A 19,195-nucleotide genomic window follows, 5' to 3' on the forward strand; every position below is an offset into this window, starting at 1 on the left:
CTTAAATGACTCCTAATACCTTTGAAACAAAGGTTCATCCTTCCCTCCTCCCTCCCTCCCTTTTTTTTCTTTGCTAAAGGCTATTTATTTATGTGTTGAGATATAATCGACATTATGTTAAATTAGTTTCAGGTGGTACAACATAGTGATTCAACATTTGTACACATCGTGAAATGATCACCACCATCTGTCACATTGCAAAGTTAATATAATATTATTGATTATATTCCCCCATGCCGTACATTACATCCTCATGACTTATTTATTTTATAACTGGAAGTCTGTACTTAACTCCTTTCACCAATGTAGCCACTCCCCTCAACCGCCCTCCCCTTCTCAACTTCTTGATTTAGTCTTGGCCTCCTCTCCTGTCACTCTCCTCCCACACTATATTCAGCCAAAAATTTAGAATAATTTACTCTCTTCTCTTCTGTTTACTTTTCCACCAGGCTTATGTGCTCCCTGAGGGAGAATCTTGGCTTTCATCTCACACATAGTTCCATTGACTCTACCTACTGCCTAAAGAGCCCTGCTATTTGTCCTCTCCACTCTATCCCCACTGTCACCCTCTTCGTTCAGATCCTTCATAAGGACCTGACTATTGTACCTGGACTATTGCAACAGCCCCCTAACAAGTCTCTCTCTGTCTTGGTTCCAACACATGGACAACATTAAAGAGTGAATGCAAAGTTAGCTAGTGGAAATGTGCCTAACATCTTCCAATGGCTTCCTCACTTCTTACGAATAGCATCCAGATTCCTTAACTAGAAGGCCAAAATGATTTGACCCTTTTCTAACTCATCAGCTGCATCGCCTGTCACTCTTCTGTTTGCAACCTCAGCTCTGTGCCAGTGATAATTAATTATATGTAGTTTCCTAACTACACATAGCTAAGTCACATATGCTAAGTCACATATGCAAATGTTAGTCTCTCTGCCTGAGAGAGTCTCTCAACTTTGCCGGGTTCACATCATTTTCCATGATGTATTTTCATTTCTATGAAAATATATGACTCTCGTCACAGCAGCAACTCTTCCAATTTTCAAGTGTCTTTGGAAAGAATTTAAAAGTTTACAATGCCTTAGTAAAAGATGTTTCAGGGCACTTGGGTGGCTCAATCTGGGACTATCATCTCATCGATGCTACCATAGTAACCTGTGTGCACTTTTCGTCACACTATCCAGTAATCATGTGTCCTTTCTTTTCTTTCTCTGCTGATGGACCTAGGCAATGTGGGCCCTGGAGCTACCTATGTGTAGCTGTGTATGTGTGGGTATTTTAATATCTTTATCCAAATACCTTAAACAAGGCTTGACACATGGTAGATATTTTAAACATTTTTTCAGATCTAAAGTTCCTTAGGTTTAAGAGGCTATTATTTTCCTTTCCTCCCATTTCTCCTTACTACTGGAAGTGTAACATTTCTTAATGACCCATTTAATAAAATAATACTCCTGATTATGAACATTCAAAATCTTACTCTTTCTTTATTAATCCACTCAACACATATTTTACTCAGCATTCCCAATGTGCTGGGCACATGATATTTGGTGAAGATTCAAACTAAAGAAAACATAGACTTTACTTCAGTGGTATAGAGACCATATTTAAAAAATCAATTTCAGGGGCATCTGGGTGGCTCAGTGGGTTCAATGTCCAACTCTTGGTTTCAGCTCAGGTTATGATCTCGTGGTTTTGTGAGTTTGAGCCCTGCATCGGGCACCATGATGGCAGTGTGGAGCCTGCTTGCGATTCTCTCTCTTCCCCTCTCCCTCTCTGCCCCTTCCCCAGTTGCACTGTCTCTGCCTCTCTCAAAATAAATAAATAAACTTAAAAAAAATCAATTTCAATACAATGTGGCAAAGGGACCTCAGGGCATAGAATAGAATGGTATAGAAGCCCCTAAATATTTAAGAGACAGTGGAGATTACTGCTTCAAAATGGAAGTACAGCATAAAAGGAAGTAACATATGCAATAAAAGCAAATTTGATCAAAAGCCATGGTTCCTTGAATTGATACAGCTAAAATTTTTTGTTAATGGTTAATTCACAATGCTTTATGAAGAAAAGGTACATTTGGAGACAGGCTGCAGAAAATCCCTCAGGGCCACTGTGTAAAGTTCATAGCAGCCCTGTGGTCCTCAAAGTCTGTGTCACAAATACCATGGCAACAGACAGTGTTCAAGGGCACAATGGCCCTCCCTGTTACTGAATTTTCTACATTCTTAAACGCTGGGAAGTCTTTTCAACCTTTGCTACCACGGACTTTTTCAAATTGTCACTTATAAGATTTCCTGATTCGTTTGTCTTTATTCCTCTTGACTACATGAACAGAGTACATTACTATCAATGCTTGGGAATAGTATATTTTCTTTACAACCATGTTTCTGTCTTTCTTGATAGGCAAGATTCCTTTCCTTCTGTATCCTAAAAGTAACTTTCTTGTCTGCATATTTGTCTACTGATTGCGTAAGAGTATTAATGCTTCAGAAGAAAAATCAGACCTATGTTATTAGTTAGTGGGCCATAGAACGAATACAAAATAAATTCAGGTTATGCTTTTGTCTTTGTCATAGATAGTAATTACAGTTTTGACAGATTTCAAAATATTTAATCAAGATTTTTATTGAGGAAGAAAAATTTTCCCAGATACCTTCTGCATTGTTAATATCATCTAGGGATATAAATTACGGTACTAACTGAACAACAAATATGGGAAATGGCAGCAAAAAAACTTTTAATTTTTCTAACTCCTTAATATAGTAAAAACAGCAAGTAGAAGTTCTTCTAACATAATGTAAGGTTATTATCTACATGCAGATTAGGGACAAATTATTAGAGAAAAATTTAAATATATAACCACTTGACATAAAATCTGGAAAAGGAAAATCTCCTTTTATAGTATGGGTAATTTTCTCTGGAAAACATTCTTATTAAGGTGAATGTCTACAGTAAAGCTTTCTGGGTATACACTTATTTTGGGGGCTTAGTGGAAGGTCTGTAATTATTGATTAGTTTACAAGTGAGAAATTATCTTTCTCCCTTAAAAAAAAAAAAAAAGGAAAAGGATAGGAAAATATTAGGACTTTTCAGGGAAAAGAAAAGGAATATGAGAAAAAGAATACATAGGACACATCCTCTTTGAACTGTTGAGATAATTTAACTGACAGGAAAGCAAAGGAGAGGATGAGTATCAGTTCCTTTTGTTCTTAATTTCATGATACATTCATTTTATTTACCTGGAGTGTAGTGCATGTGCACATAGAAAACATATGATTCTCGTCACAGCAGCAACTCTTCCAATTTTCAAGTGTCTTTGGAATGAACTGAAAAGTTTACAATGCCTTAGTAAAAGATGTTCCGGGGGAATTGGGTAGCTCAGTCAGTTGGGCATCAACTTCAGCTCAGGTCATCTCATGGCTTGTGGGTTCGAGCCCTGCGTTGGGCTCTGTGCTAACAGCTCGGAGTCTGGAGCCTGCTTTGGATTTTGTGTCTCCCTCTCTCTCTCTGTCCCTACCCCACTAATGCTCTATCTGTCTCTCTCTCTCTCTCTTAAAAATAAATAAACATTAAAATTAAAAAAAAAAAGTTTCAACATCTCATTTTGCATCATGTGAATTGAACTTGGCAAATTATAAAACTAATTAAATATCAGCTTCACCATGGAGTTGATTACCACAATGTAAGAGGTGTTATCCATAAACGCAAAGCAGTGATCTTACCTGAATGTTGTCATAGAACAGAACATCAGGCACTTTCATTCTCTCCCGGGCATTATAGATCGGTGCAGTAACAGCTCCAATCCTCAGAGATCCAGAAGCTACTTCACCTAAACATTTCCCACAGGATAGAGGATTACTCGTAGCACTGTCTTCAGAGAAACCAAGTCCAATGTGACATAATGCAATACAGCATCTTTAACATCTTGTGGGTTCATTAAGGACTTCTAAATTAACATCTAAATGAAGTAAGCTTGAAGGTGGTAATAAAACACCAAAGCTCTACATAAAATGTTTAAAATGTTGCAAAATATAATAAAACTTATTTAAAATAAAGTATGTAGCAAACAGCATATAGACACAATTACAGAAGAACTGCTCCCCCCACCAGAACTCAGTCAAGCCGCCTTCATAAGCTTCTTTTATCAGAGACTATCACATAAACAAGGCTGAATACACGTTCAAAAGCTCTGAAGTACTTTGAATATTTGGGAACCTACCCTTTGAAAAAACTCCAAATGAGAATTGCCTAGAGTTTTAGTAAAAAATATTGATTAACCAACCTCCCCACCCAAGACCTCTCAAATTACTATTTTCCGGGATGGTCCAGGAGATCTGTATTTTCAAGTAAGAACCCCATGTGTCACACTGTTATTCCGTGATAATTACTATTTTATTGTCTTCTATTTGCTTTATATAGTTGGTCTGGAATAGAATATGAGCTCCTTAAAAATAATAATAAATTTGAAGTCCCGGAACACATCTCATATGTATTTCTATAGTAAAGAGATATACATGTTCACTGCCTGACATATTCCAAGATTACCAATCATAACATTAATAGTGGTAGTTGTTAAAGTAACTTCGATGATCACAACAGAAGCCATAATTTATTGAGGACCTTCTACAGTCCAGATCTCAAACTAGAAGCTTCAATGCTTTCTCATATAATTTCATGTAATTCTCTTAACAATGAGACAAGAATTATGAGGAAGCTAAGGACATATATTAAGTAATTTGCTTAAAGCCACCCAGCTAACATGGGTAGAGCTAAAAATAGAACTAAGTATAATGTTCTTTCTGCTGAGTGGGGTACGTTTACTCCTTTGACTCCAAATAATATTCCATCCTGTGGAAATACTGGAGCAAGCAGACAGATAATTACAATGCCTAAACAACTGACCTGTCTTCTTCCTGACCCCGCCCCATTTCAAATAAGAAAACTGCTCTTTTGTGCTAAAGCATTTTGAAAGACCAGGGAGGGGGGTGGGGGGAAAGCAACATTTGTGTTTTGCAGTGCTGTGAACTATTTTGAGCTAAAAATAATGAAACTGTCACCCTGTTTAATCAAGTGCTGAGTGCCACACGTTTGCCAAAGCAAAGTAGACCTCTCTCTCCAATAGATCCTTGACATTTCCCTTTTATTTACAAGTTCTATAGAGAAGAACGATGAGATGTCACGCTGAGAATCTATTGTTTATTTACTACCATCAGGTCTCTGAAACAGACCCAATATAAAACCGTACAGAGAAAGACCAGAATTGTGGCAGTGACTTAACTATATACTTTTATGTTGAGATGACAAATATAATTTCAGAATCAAGTAGCATCTGAAACTATCTATGGTTTAGTTTATGGAACACATCTGTTCAGTTTGGTTTTGGGCTTTAGAACAATGTAATTCACCCAACTCACGTTGGTTGTTAAAATTTGAAGCTTGAAAAGGGAAATGCACTCAGAGAATGGTCATACTTATACTTCCTAGGAGAAAGGTGGCTAGCTGTGTCTGCTAAGAAATCTCATAGGATGGCATTATTTTGGTCCATTTGTCAAGGTCCTCAGTCTCGTAGACTCAAAACCTGATTTTGTCATGTCAACTGACACAAACCTAACTCCCAGGAGAATATTATTAAACACACATATTCTGATCTATACATAAATTCTGATATATAAAATAAGAATTGAAAATACTACAACACAATGAAAACTGCAACTTTCCTATGGACCACAGGGTACACTGGTTGCCATAGCAGCATATTATTCAGAGGGGGAGACCTACACGGAAAGCCAAATCCTCATCAGAAGGTTATTTGGTGAACCTTGTCCTTCGAACAAGGAGAGTACATTAAATGAATTCTCCTCAAGAGAGATGACATCAAAGATAAATGGAACCATATGAGTCAAAAGTCTTTTAGGTTCTTTATCCCCTACGCAAGGCACAGATGGGAACTGCTGACACTGACCTGGTACCAAGACTGAACAAGAATCTACAGTCAGAACGACACGGGCTTTCTTTGGATATGTTAAAAGGTTTAGTCAAGTAACATATGAGTCTCCAGGCCCCAGAGTTATTCCATCTCCTTGAGGTGGCTGGGCCTATCTGTGCCCAGATCCATTGGTATGTGGAGTTTATAATTTTACTCTAAAAAAGTCATCTCATTTCTTCAACACCAAATTCCTGTCTCGGTGTAGCCCCAACTATTAAAAACATCTATTACAAAGAGAGTCACAATAAGCCCTCATTAGACAGTGGTCACACGAATTTTTCATACAACAGGTAATTACCTTTAAAAATAGAGAACCTTTTGTTGTGTTTTAATTGAAGAACAGGGAACATTTATAGGAAGGGGTAAACCTCCCTAAAATTATACTTAAATGGTTATCCAGAAGAAGAGAATCACAAAAGACAGTAAGGGTGGAAATGGAAAGATAAGAAGGCATGAAATGGTACTCTGAATATTTTAGTCTACATCAAACTAGAACAGTTTCCCAAACATATCCTGCAGGGCACCAGTGGTCCTCAAAATGTAAATGTTGTGCAAAGGAAACAGAATTCTAGATTCTACAGTGAAATACGTTTGGAAAAAAAGGTAAAACAAAATCACGTAAGTTTATTTATGGCAGGGATTCTCAGGGCCTTGAACAGGTTTGTCTCAATTGTGACTGAAGGACGGGTATCTGGTATGCATTGAAACAAAGGAAATATTCTAAGATCTAACTTGTATGTGGGTTTCAATTTTTTTTTTAAAGGAAAGATTCATTTCTTCAACCCAATGCATAAAACAAAGTAGATGGAAAACAAAACCATTTTTCTATTGAAATTAAAACAATAATACAAATATCTGATAATTACTATTTCACTTAAGAAACAAATTTAATACTTACACTTATAATCCTCCAATTCTGGTTCCTGATTATTATCAGCACTTATTTCTATTGCAGCATCTGCCAGGTTTTTTTCTAATGCCGACCTTGCAAGGCTTGGTAAGAACCTGGTGGATGGGGGGAGGGGGTGGGGAAGGATATAATGTAAAGTCAAAGGTTTCTGTGATTCCTAAATATCTTTTGGCACGTACCCACGCAAACTCTTTCTCTCCTCCCTCTCTATCTCAATATAACCATTTATGGAGTGTCAGTCTTGCTCTGTGAAACCCATGAAAAATTTTGGAATATAAATTTCAAGCACCTGTGAAGATGAAGTATGTTTGTTGAACTCCTTTAATAAGTAAAATTTATGTGTAATTAGCAGTATTCATTTATATACAATATTTTATAGGACAAGACTTAAAATAATTTACTTCTTAAAATGGATTCAGTGTGCCTCATAAATCTTGTTTAACTGTTTAACTGGATTATCAAATTTTCTTAAATAGATAAAATAACGCTTTAACCTGCTCCAACCTGGCAATCAGAAATTCAAATTAGTGGAAGCGGATTAATGATGTTTACTTTCTAACACAAATTACTCAATTTAGGGTTATCCAGCTTGGTCTTTCCTTCCATTTAAAAAAAATACACCTGCTTGTCTAAACTATATGAATGTTGTCAAAATAATAATCTGGTGAGTGACAGAGGCATTCTTCATCTACAGGTAGATTGTACGAACATCATGAGCTTGGATGATGAAAATGGAGTTTCCCAGCCACACAAAGTTATATCTGAAACTTATGATCCCAAGTGAGCCCACAGAAATCATTTTTAACCCATTACCTGTGTTATACTACTATAAACTAACCACTGTGTGCCACGATATTCCAAATAAACATACTAAGAACATAACACTTCTAATTTAGGCTTTCCATAGCTCTAAATCCTTGGTGGTGGTTCCCACAGCCTTGAGTGTGCGCTCGAATAAAAGAGATGTTGGTGTGAGTGAGAAGGCAAATGAATGAGCGTGTGAAGAACTGATAGATTTCCTGACCCTGTGATATAATCCACATATCTGACACTATCTCCCACCTACTGCATCATTTTGGTTCCAGGCTATGACAGGGGGATTTCTATAACTCTAGGTCAGTAGCTCATTGGTTCAGCATCAAGTAGGACTTACTGTTGCTCACCTCTGACCTTTCATCACAGTTCTTAGACTGTGTCCAAAACCAAGGCCTCACCTTCTCTCTCAGACCCAATAACTGGGCTTTTATCTTGTTTCCTGAGCCCTTATCTTGGCACCATGCCCCCCTTTCCTCTCTCCTCTACACCACAAACTGGAGTCTGGCCTGGTAACATTAGGCCCTGCAGCTCCATCTCCATTACTTCCTGTCAGACCATCGTGATTGACAATAACCACTTGCAAGCTGAGACTCCATCACCATCCCCCCAAACCCCTTTCATCTATACAGTCTGCTGTCGACACATTTTCCTTTGCCCCTGTACTGAAACATTTCTAGATTGCCCTCCAAAGCCTGTAGAGAACTGCAAAAGGTATGCATGTCTCCCTTCCAATAGCAGTGGCAGGCATTGCTTGCCAATGTGATACTCTTTTCTACTGAACATGTTTCCGAACTGTTTTCAACCTCACACCCAGATACAACTACCAAATAATCAGAGGTAGTATGGAAGTTGAAAATATCCCACTTCTAGAACCTACATTTTAAAAGACACTGGCTCAGGGCACCTGGATGGCTCAGTCGTTAAGTGTCAGACTCTTGGTTTCGGCTTTCATGAACTCACAGTTTGAGTTCAAGCCCTGTACCAGGCTCTGTGCTGACAGCACGGACCTGCTTGGGATTCTCTCTCCCCCTCTTTCCCTGCCCCTCCCCCTTTTGTGCGGTCTCTGCCTCTCTCAAAATAAATAAATAAATAAATGTAAAAAAAAAAAAGATACTGGCTCATCCCACAAATGAAGAAAATAAAGTGTGTCAGGTTGTATTAGGTCAACCTTAATTTTTTCTAGGTTTTGATTTTTTTCTAGTTAACAGCTTCTTTTCCCATTGCTCACTGATATTTTCTACCTGCTTTTTCCTCTCCTTCTGTGGGCTTTCACAGAATAAGTGAGTGAATGAATGAAACATCACTCTTTCTGTCCTACTTCCCTATAACAAAAACAAACACATACTCTGCTGTAAAGTTTTCAAGGGTATTTATCACTATTAGGAGCACCATAATGCCTTTTTAAAATCATTATTGTCATTATCTTCATTTACTATCAGTAAAAATAGAATTGGAAATTATCTTCATTTACTATCAGTAAAAATAGAATTGGAAAGTCTCCAGTCTCTACGGTCTTGGTTGAACAAAAAACTAAAGAAATATTCAACCACATTCTAGGAAACAAAAACAGAGGTAGTTTCCCTAGGCTAACTGAAAGTGAGATACAATCTTTGGATTAAGGAGTAAGATAGGGTTTCTCAGGATGGTAGTATGAGAAGCTAGAGTAAGGACAGGGATGTTCCCAAATTACCAGTGCAGGAAAGAGAGGTATTACTATTAGTAGTAAGAGAGGGAGAAAAAGACTGTGGGAGTCAGGGGCTATCAGGTAGACTGTGATTTCTATTTAGAGTGTGTAATTAATTAATTGATACCTGTGATTTTAATCTTAAGTTTATAAACAGCACTTGAATATTTAAAGTAACTTATGGCTCATTCTATTTATAAAGTTAGTTCATTATCTTTGTGAGTTATTTACTTTTCTGGAAAGGTTTTGTTTGTTAATTAAGCTATCTGAAGTACTTAAAAGGAAATAGCATACATAAAGTTTATCGACAAATTTCAAATATTTGAAGACAGTTAATTTAGCCAAGATATTTGGAAGATAAATGGAATCAAACATTTTTCAAAGGCCTATAAAAATAATTCATATCTGCTAGGCTTATAAGAGTAAGTTGAATAATAGAAACACGTAAAGAATATCTAGATTTTTGAAATTATACCCTTAAAACACTGAACAGCAATTGTAAAGCCAGAAATAAATCGCTAGTCTCTCCAGAAAGAAAAATAATTTTTCAGAACAAAAAATACACATCAACGATAATCCTTATAATCATTTAACACTGTGTATGATTAGTTCTATCAGGCTTAATGATTTTTTAAAAACTAATTGGTTAATAATGCAAAAAGAGTGGAAATTTTATATAGATGTCATTCATTTTATGTTACAGGGAATTCTTGAAAAATATTGTCTGTAAACTGAGTTTTTGGTGACTGGGAAAATTTCCTCATTACCTCCATGTCAGAGACTGTTAATCTTCATTTCTAATTCTTATAGCTCTGCCTAAAGTTTCTATGCTAAAGGATCATTACCCCAAGATTTTCTATAAGCAGATAATGTAATGGAATACAAAATACTTGCATGGAGTAGAACCCTTGTTATAGGAACTTCTAATTAACTCTTCCACAATAAAAGAACTTTTAAAATGTAAAATACCTAATAACTTCCTAATCTTCTAAAGTTTCTTTCCTTTGGCTTCTTAGGTTTTCAACTATCCAGAAAATTAAATATACATCTAGCTCCAAGACTTGGTGTATATATTATAGGATATGAGGATAAGGCACTTAGCGAACCATTCCCTCAGATGAAGAAATGTTCCAGTCTGAACTCAACCGCCATACACAAGTAAATAAAAAAAAAAAATTTAAGTTTATTTATTTTGAGAGACAGAGAGAGAATGCAAGCATGGGAGGGGCAGAGAGAGAGGGAGAGAAAGAAAATTCCAAGCAGGCTCCATGTTTGTGAGGAGCCCAACATGGGGCTCAATCTCACAACCTAAGCCAAAATCAACAGTCAGACACTTAACTGACTGGGCCACCCAGGCACCCCCAAATAAATGAAAAGCATTTTAAAAATTCAATTAACAGGATTTTTTTTAATGTTTATTTATTTTTGAGAGAGAGAGAGAGACAGATCGTGAGTGAATAAGGAGCTGAGAGAGATGGAGACACAGAGTCTGAAGCAGGCTCCAGGCTCTGAGCTGTCAGCACAGAGCCTGACGCGGGGCTCGAACTCACAAGCTGTGAGATCATGACCTGAGCTGAAGTTGGACACTCAACCAACTGAGCCACCCAGGCACCCCAAAATTAACAAGATTTTTAAAAGCCAAGTTAATACTTAATAAATATAATGTTTAACAAATTTAAACTAGAGAATTTCTTTGGATTGTGTCTGCTAAATAATAGATTTCATTAATATAAATTATGTCAACTTTTTAAAGAAAAATGTTTATTTATTTTATTTTTGAGAGACAGAGACATAGCCTGAGTGGGGGAGGGGCAGAGAGAGCAGGAGACACAGAATCTGAAGCAGGCTCCAGGCTCTGAGCTGTCAGCACAGAGCCCGACATGGGGCTCGAACTCATGAACTATGAGATCGTGACCTGAGCTAACGTCAGATGCTTAACTGACTGAGCCACCCAGGTGCCCCAAATTATGTCAACTTTCAAAAATTTTTTTGGGGGGGTGCCTGGGTGGCTCAGTCAGTTGAGCATCCGACTTCAGCTCAGGTTATGATCTCACGGTCTGAGTTCAAGCCCCGTATCTAGCTCTATGCTGACAGCTCAGAGCCTGGAGCCTGCTTCAGATTCTGTGTCTCCCTCTTTCTCTGCCCCTCCCCTGCTCATGCTCTATCTCTCTCTCTGTCTCAAAAATAAATAAAAATATTTAAAAAAATAAAATAAAAATTTTTTGCGAAACTCAATTTCTTTTCAGTGCTTCAATATGGAATGAGGTCACTAAAAAAAGGAAAAAACTTTATGTGCCCATAATTTTTTTTTTCCTTCCTGCAATTGTGCTATCTTGAATAGGTGGTTAGTAAAAAAGGTTTTTGAGTTTGTAGCCTTGCTAAAGTCAACAGATAATGAATAAACAAGATAGCTGTTTTACTTTTTTGCAAAGTGCCATAGGGTGGTGACAAAGAGAGTTTTATTGTGGTCAGGTGATAACACTGGAAAAATTAGTTGACTATTTAATTCAGTAAAATATTTATGAGTGTTAAAAGTAAGTAATTTTAAGTTTTTGAATTTTTTTAACTATGAAATATTGCAAGCATATAGAAAGTTACAGAGGATATTAAATAGTCTATTAATCTCTTTTCATCTCTGGAGGTAATTCTCACGCTGAAAGTGTTATGTATCTCTCCTGTCCACATTTTTATTTTGCTATATTAGTATGAATAAAACTATATTGCATTTTTGTCACATTTAGCATTTTTATACATGGCAACATATCCCAAATTTCTTCTTGCAAACTGCCCATTTTCTGCCTGATATTACAGACAGACCTACTTCATTTTAACTAATGTGTACTATCTCATTATGTGAATATGTCAATTTATATATTCATTCCCTACCGATGGATAGATGGGTTGTTTCCAATTTTTCACTGTTACAAACAATGATGCAGTGAACATTCTTACATATGCCTCCTATACATTCATTTAAGTCTTTCTCTGAGGTGATATCAAGAAAAAGAATTGCCAAATCATAGAGTATTAATATACTTAAGTATAAAGATAATGTGAGGCAACTCTAAAGTGAGGAGACTTCCATCCCAACAGCTTTAATAGAATTCCATTTTCTTCTATTGACAAAAAATGTTAATTTTTACAGGTAAAAATTATAAAAGTATGAAATGATAGCTGATTATTATTTTAAAATCTCATTTCCCCAATTAATAATAAAGTTGAACATCTTTTCAAATATTTATTGGTCATCTGAATTAACTTCTGTGCATGTCTATTCATCCTTTGCCCATTTATGGTTGATTCTTTCATCTCATTAATTTGGATACTTTATAGTCCCTGAATACCAATCCTTTTGTGATTATAAATTTTATCAAACATCTCTTAGTTTGTGGCTCATAACTTGTAGACTGGCTTATAGGGTTTATATCATATATACATATTTTACTTTTTTGTAAGGGATAAAATGGGTATTTTTAATTTTTAACCATTTATTGATAAGTATGTCCATTCCCACACTGATTTATAATGCTACTTCTAACATATACTAACTTTCCACAAATATATGGGTCTGCTTCTGGGCTCCATAGTCTATTCTAATAGTCCATTTGTCTTTCCTTGTACCAATCCCATCCTGTAATAATGAATATAGCTTCATAATGGATCTTGATATATCTGATAAAGTACAACTCCTTAATCTTCCCCAAAACTTCCTTTGTTATTATTTCCATGATAATTTTGAGATCAGCTTGTCAAATTCTGTATAACCTTGGTGGAATTTGACCAAATAATAACTATATATAAGTTTGGAGTATAATAGCTTTATAATTCTGAATCTTCCTTTTCATGAATATGGTATAGCTTCCCTTTTATTTAAGTCTTTATGGCTTTCAATAAAGATTTATGCTTTCCTCCATAAAAGTATTACATATCATTAGATTTGTTCTTAGGTGCTCAAAGATTTCTACTATTATTTTGAATAGGATTATTTAAAAAAAAAAAACTTCCTCAGTTGATTGTTAGTAGAATATAGAAAAGTCACTGATATGGATTTATAAGTCATCTCACTAATCTCTATTTGTTCTAATGATTTATATATAGTTTCTCTTGATTTTGAAAGAGAGAGAGAGAGATTGAGAGGGGGAAGTACAGAGAGAGAGAGAGAGAGAGAGAATCCCAAGCAGGCTCCAAACTGCCAGTGTGGAGCCTGACATGGGTCTTGAACCCATGAACTATGAGATCATGACCTGAGCTGAAACTAAGAGTCGAATGCTTAACAAACTGAGCCACCCAGGTGCTCCTTTTGAATTTTTTATGTAGCCAATTAGATAATTTTGGGCAAATGCTCTGACTGAAAGGACAGATAGGTGACATTCTTGTTCTGTTCCTAATTCTAAAGAAAATATGTGTATTTTATCATAAATATGTTTGCTCTAAATTTGGGGTATATACCTTTTATCAGATTGAAGAATTTTCCTTTTCTTCATGGTTTACTAAGAATATTCCTGGTTTACTAAGAATGGTGTTTTTGCTTTGGTTTGTTTTTAGGTTTGGTTGTTAGGTTTCATCAAATCCTTTTTACTCATTTATTAAAATAATATTTTTTCTAATTTGTTAATATAATGAACTAAAAAACAGTATATTAAACTTCCTTCACATTCTTGAGATAATTCAAAATTGCTCATGATTTTATATATATATGTATACACATACATATATATATGTATATATGTAATTAGTTAGAATTAGTTTGTTAGCATTTCTTTTAAAAGTTTTGCACCTATTCCATGATTGTGATTTGTAATTTTCCTTTCATACATTATTCTTGTCTGGTTCAGTTACCAAAATCATACTAGATTAAAAGTGAATTGCTGTTTGTCTGTTCTTTGGAATGGTCTGTAAAATGCTTTGGATTACCAGTTTTTCAAAAAGTTATAGACACTGGAAAGGAGCTTTATTTTAGCTGGATACAGCATAGAGAGAACAAATTTAAGTTGCAATGCAGTAAGCTTACTTAAACTATAAGAAAAATTGTCCACCAAACTGAAGATTGATAGAAGGCAATTATAAATTCTCGTAAGATGAAAATAGATTCTTTTAATTCCTTTTATATATCAAGGAATGAATGGACAATAGTCAGAACCACCATAAAAATAATTGCCAGATTATATGAAAAGAGCCTAAAAGAAAACTCTGGGCTTATTGGGTATTGTTATTAATCCTTTTTTTTATTGTTATTTTAAAAAAGGGGTGCCTGGGGGCGCCTGGGTGGCTCAGCCGGTTAAGCATCCGACTTCGGCTCAGGTCATGATCTCGCGGTTCGTAAGTTCAAGCCCCACGCCGGGCTCTGTGCTGACAGCTTAGAGCCTGGAGCCTGTTTCAGATTCTGTGTCTCCCTCTCTCTCTCTGACCCTCCCCCATTCATGCTCTGTCTCTCTCTGTCTCAAAAATAAATAAACGTTAAAAAAAAAAATTTTAAAATAGGGGTGCCTGGTTGGCTCATTTGGTTCGAGTGCCCAACTTCAGCTCAGGTCATGATCTTACAGATCGTGGTTTTGAGCCCTGTGTAGGGCTCTGTGCTGACAGCTCAAAGCCTGGAGCCTGCTTTGGATTCTGTGTCTCCCTCTCTCTCTGCCCCTCCCCCACTCACATTCTGTCCCTCTCTATTTCTTCAAAATAAATAAAATGTTAAAAATTTTTAAAAAATTTTAAATGTTTATTATTTATTTTGGGGTGGGGGGCAGAGAGAAAGAGGGACAGAATCCAAAGCAGCTCCAGGCTCTGAGCTGTCAGCACAGAGCCCAATGCAGGGCTCGAACCCACAAACTGTGAGATCATAACCTGAGCCCTGAGCCAAAGTCGAATGTTTGAGCCACCCAGGTGCCTGTTAAAAATTTTTTTTTTTAAATGATTTCATGTAAGTGTGATTTTGTAAGAAAATTCTTTAAGCCAGTATTTTATAATAATTTCCAAACAGGTATAAAAGTATTATTAGCATAGACTGAAAAGACATTAGTTTTGTTAAATTTAGGCAACAGAACAGTATATCAAGCATGGAAGGTTCCCAAGCTAATTTGGGAGATGCTCAGTGTAGTGCTTAAGAACACTAGCTCAGAAGACACACAGCATTTGAATCCCAAATCCACCTTTACTTCTTCACTACTCTGACTAGAGCAAGTGACTTAGTTTTCTTATCTGTAAACTATCTCTTAAAATTGCTGTTATGTGTACGATAAAATATGTTCTAAAAACTGAACACAAGGTTGAAATAGCTACATATTCAGACAATACATTCTCCAGACCTGTGAGAACTGACTACCAATTAAACTTACGTTATCGTTTTAGCAAAGACCCAGGAGCTTGAATTCAGTGAGAAAGGGGAATATGGTTACCTGGAAAGGCAGGCTTTAGTAACTGCACTGTGAAGATTTTCATGAGGGTACTGTGACAGCCGACGAGAAATCCGCAACAGCTGTCTGGTAGATAGTGATGCTGCCAATGACTGGGCCTATCAAAAGACAAGGACAGCCTGATGACAGTCTTGTTTCTGCCTGCTGAAAGTCCCTTTAGATGAGTATCAGGGCACAGCTCATTATTCCTGATGGACAAGGCCAGACTTAAAATAAATATGTACTGTTAATGAATTACAAATAAAAATAAACAAAAGCCGATTTACACTTTAAAAATCCTTAAAGAGGGGCGCCTGGGTGGCTCAGTCAGTTAAGCGTCCGACTTTGGCTCAGGTCATGATCTCGCGGTCCATGGGTTCGAGCCCCGCGTCGGGCTCTGTGCTGACAGCTCAGAGCCTGGAGCCTGTTTCAGATTGTGTCTCCCTCTTTCTCTGACCCTCCCCTGTTCATGCTCTCTCTCTGTCTCAAAAATAAATAAATGTTAAAAAAAAATTTTTAAAAATTGTTAAAGATAGGTTTTTAAAAAAAATCTATAAAAAGTGTTTATAAGTTAAATTCGATAGAAGTGTTTTCATTGAGCTAAGTGCTGTATACACACGTTTTGGGGGTTGGGGGGGAAGAGGTTGGAGGAAGGAAAGATGTTACATAATACAGTTCACACCTGACTTACAAATAGCTTTTCTGTGCCATGAATTATTTGTTCTTTCCCCCACCCCCCCCCCCAACCCCGCCCCCCCCCCCCCCGCCTACACAAAGCTGCACTGTTAAGATATCCTGAAAATGCTTAGAGCTTTAAGTAAATCGATGGTTTCTAAAAGGGAGAAAAGGAAATGTGGACAGTTCAGGTTGCTGATCACAGAGGTGTCAACCAGTGTTATCACCTGGGCAGCAGCTTGCAGTTTGAAATCCTTTCCCTACACTGTCAGAATAATTTCACTTTTAAAATTAATAGAGCTGCTAGTATAGAAATCAAGACATGTGAGTACCAATAATATTTGTTGTTGATTTTGAAATTATCTTAGTGGGCAGCATAATATAAAGTTCATAAGCTTCGGAATCAGACAAATCAGGCTCCCTCCCATGTATTAGCTTGGTGGATTAGTTAACACCTTAAAGTCTCGGTTTCCTTATCTTTAAGTTGGCGATAATAATGCCTTTACCTTTAAGATTGTTAAGAGGGGTTTAATATCCAAAATCCATAAAGAGCTTATCAAGCTCAACACCCCAAAAAACAAATGATTCAATTAAAAAATGGGCAGAAGACATGAATAGACATTTTTCCAAAGAAGACATCCAGATGGCTAACAGACACATGAAAAGATGCTCAACATCACTCATCATCAGGAAAATACAAATCAAAGCTACAATGAGATACCACCTCATACTGGTCAGAGTGGCTAAAATTAACAACATAGGAAAACAACTCTTGGGGAGGATGTGGAGAAAGGGGAACCTTCTTACACTGTTGGTGGGAATGCAAACTGGTATCGCCACTCTGAAAAACAGTATGGAGGTTCCTCAAAAAGTTAAAAATAGAACTACTCTATGATCCAGCAAGTGAACTACCAGATATCTATGCAAAGGATAAAAAAATACTGATTTGAAGGGATACATGAACCCCAATGTCTGTAGCAGCATTATGAACATTAGCCAAAGTATGGAGAGAATGCAAATGTCCACTGACTGATGAATAGATAAAGAACAGGTGGTGTTTATATTCAATGGAATATTACTCAGCCATAAAAAAGAATGAAATCTTGCCATTTGCAATGATGTGGATGGAGCTAGAAAGTATAATGCTAAGCAAAATACATCAGTCAGAGGAAGACAAATACCATAGGATTTCACTCGTTTGTGGAATTTAAGAAACAAAACAGATGAACATGGGGGGAAAAAGACAGGCATATCATAAAGTAGATTTTAACTATAGAGAACAAACTGAGGGTTGCTGGGAGATGGGAGGAGGATGGGTTAAAAATGAGTAATAGGTAAGTATTACAGAGGGCACTGGTTTTGATGGGCACTGGATGTTATATGTAAGTGATGAATCACTAAATTCTACACCTGAAACTAATATTACACTGTATGTTAACTAACTGGAATTAAAATAAAAACTTGAAAGAACAAAAAAGAAAGAAAAAGGAAAAAAGAGAAAATTGTTCTCTTAGCAGAGGTCAGTCACATGGATGCTCAACAAATGTCACCAATTATTATTAAAAGTCAGCCTCTTCAAAATGAAGAAAATCTAACAGGAAGGTGATGTGACCTACACTTTAGTATGAATTTAATGTATCAGATTATTATTGGATTTAGATCAGCAGCATTAGGAAACAGCAGTTTTCACTGAAAATCAGAAGAGAGAAGAACTTTTAAAGAACAGGCCAGGGTGAAATGAGGGCACATGTGAGCCCCTAAGGGAACACAGAAGAGGACCCCAAGAAGTGAACAGAGGGTTCAGGATGGATGGTGGTAGGATGCCACAATGCCAGAGACACAGTCTATTTGCTTGTTTCAACATTTCACTTGAGGTGATTTCTGCATGTTCCAAGGAAGAACAAAAGGAAGTGATTTCTCTCCCTTGGGTATTTCACGGCTCCATGAGATGCTGTTATGCTAATACTAGAGTTATATTTCAGCTACAACATAGGTTAAATAGTCCTCTGGGGACTAGGTTGGGGGCAAGATCACCATTTACAATGTACCCTTTTTTCTATTAAAAAACACATTCGATGTCTCAAAGAACTCATTTGTAAGCAAACATTTGGTTCATCCTTGTTTTCAACAAATTTGCATTCTAGACATGGAGGCAATATTTAAATATAAGAAAGTAGAAATTGCAATTCAAAATAGCATATAATTTAATGCCAAAGCAAGTGAAGCACTTGACAACTGCTATAGGGGCTTAAAATTAAATTGTTCAAGTGGGCAGGAGAAAGGCTATGAACAAAGGCATGAAAGCAAAAGAAACAGAAATCGTGCAGACTGTGAGGAAACCAGCCCAGCTCTATCACAGGGTCTTGCTGGAGAACTTGCTCCTAAGTAACAAAGACCTGACTCCTGGAGGAGTTTGGCTTTACCCCGAAAGGCAATAGGACTTCTTTTGTGCACAAAGTGGTAATATGATTTTAGAAAGATTAATCTGGCAGGAGCATGCAAAATAAGTGAAGGACGGGGGGAACTGAGATAGGAAACAGAAAGCTCCTTCAATGATCTGTCTATAAAATGATGAGGTACTACAGTAAGGTCACTGGCAAAAAGGAGTAGAGAAAAGGAATCAACAACTATTTCAGAGAACTTGGCACCTGATGGATATGAGAAAGAAGGAAGAAGGGAGGATAAGGTTATTTCAGCCAGTATGATTTAAAGTATCAGAAGCCTTATATGATTCAGCA

At 36.7% G+C, this 19,195-nt stretch overlaps 1 protein-coding gene across 1 annotated transcript in view; it reads right to left on the reverse strand.

The window, feature by feature from the left end:
• The window catches only part of VWA8 (von Willebrand factor A domain containing 8), a 363,559-nt gene that overhangs the window by 203,412 nt on the left and 140,952 nt on the right, over positions 1-19,195 (reverse strand). The window contains exons 17-19 of the mRNA XM_053899178.1: positions 15,786-15,901; positions 6,885-6,991; positions 3,723-3,829 (exon numbers count right to left, since the gene is read on the reverse strand). Of these exons, the coding sequence (XP_053755153.1) occupies positions 3,723-3,829; positions 6,885-6,991; positions 15,786-15,901 (330 nt within the window). The remainder of the gene's footprint in view (positions 1-3,722; positions 3,830-6,884; positions 6,992-15,785; positions 15,902-19,195) is intronic.

Source organism: Panthera pardus, unplaced genomic scaffold (assembly GCF_024362965.1).
Source record: "Panthera pardus isolate Hobbes unplaced genomic scaffold, ASM2436296v1 HiC_scaffold_1, whole genome shotgun sequence".
In the NCBI taxonomy this organism is placed as follows: Eukaryota; Metazoa; Chordata; class Mammalia; order Carnivora; family Felidae; genus Panthera; species Panthera pardus.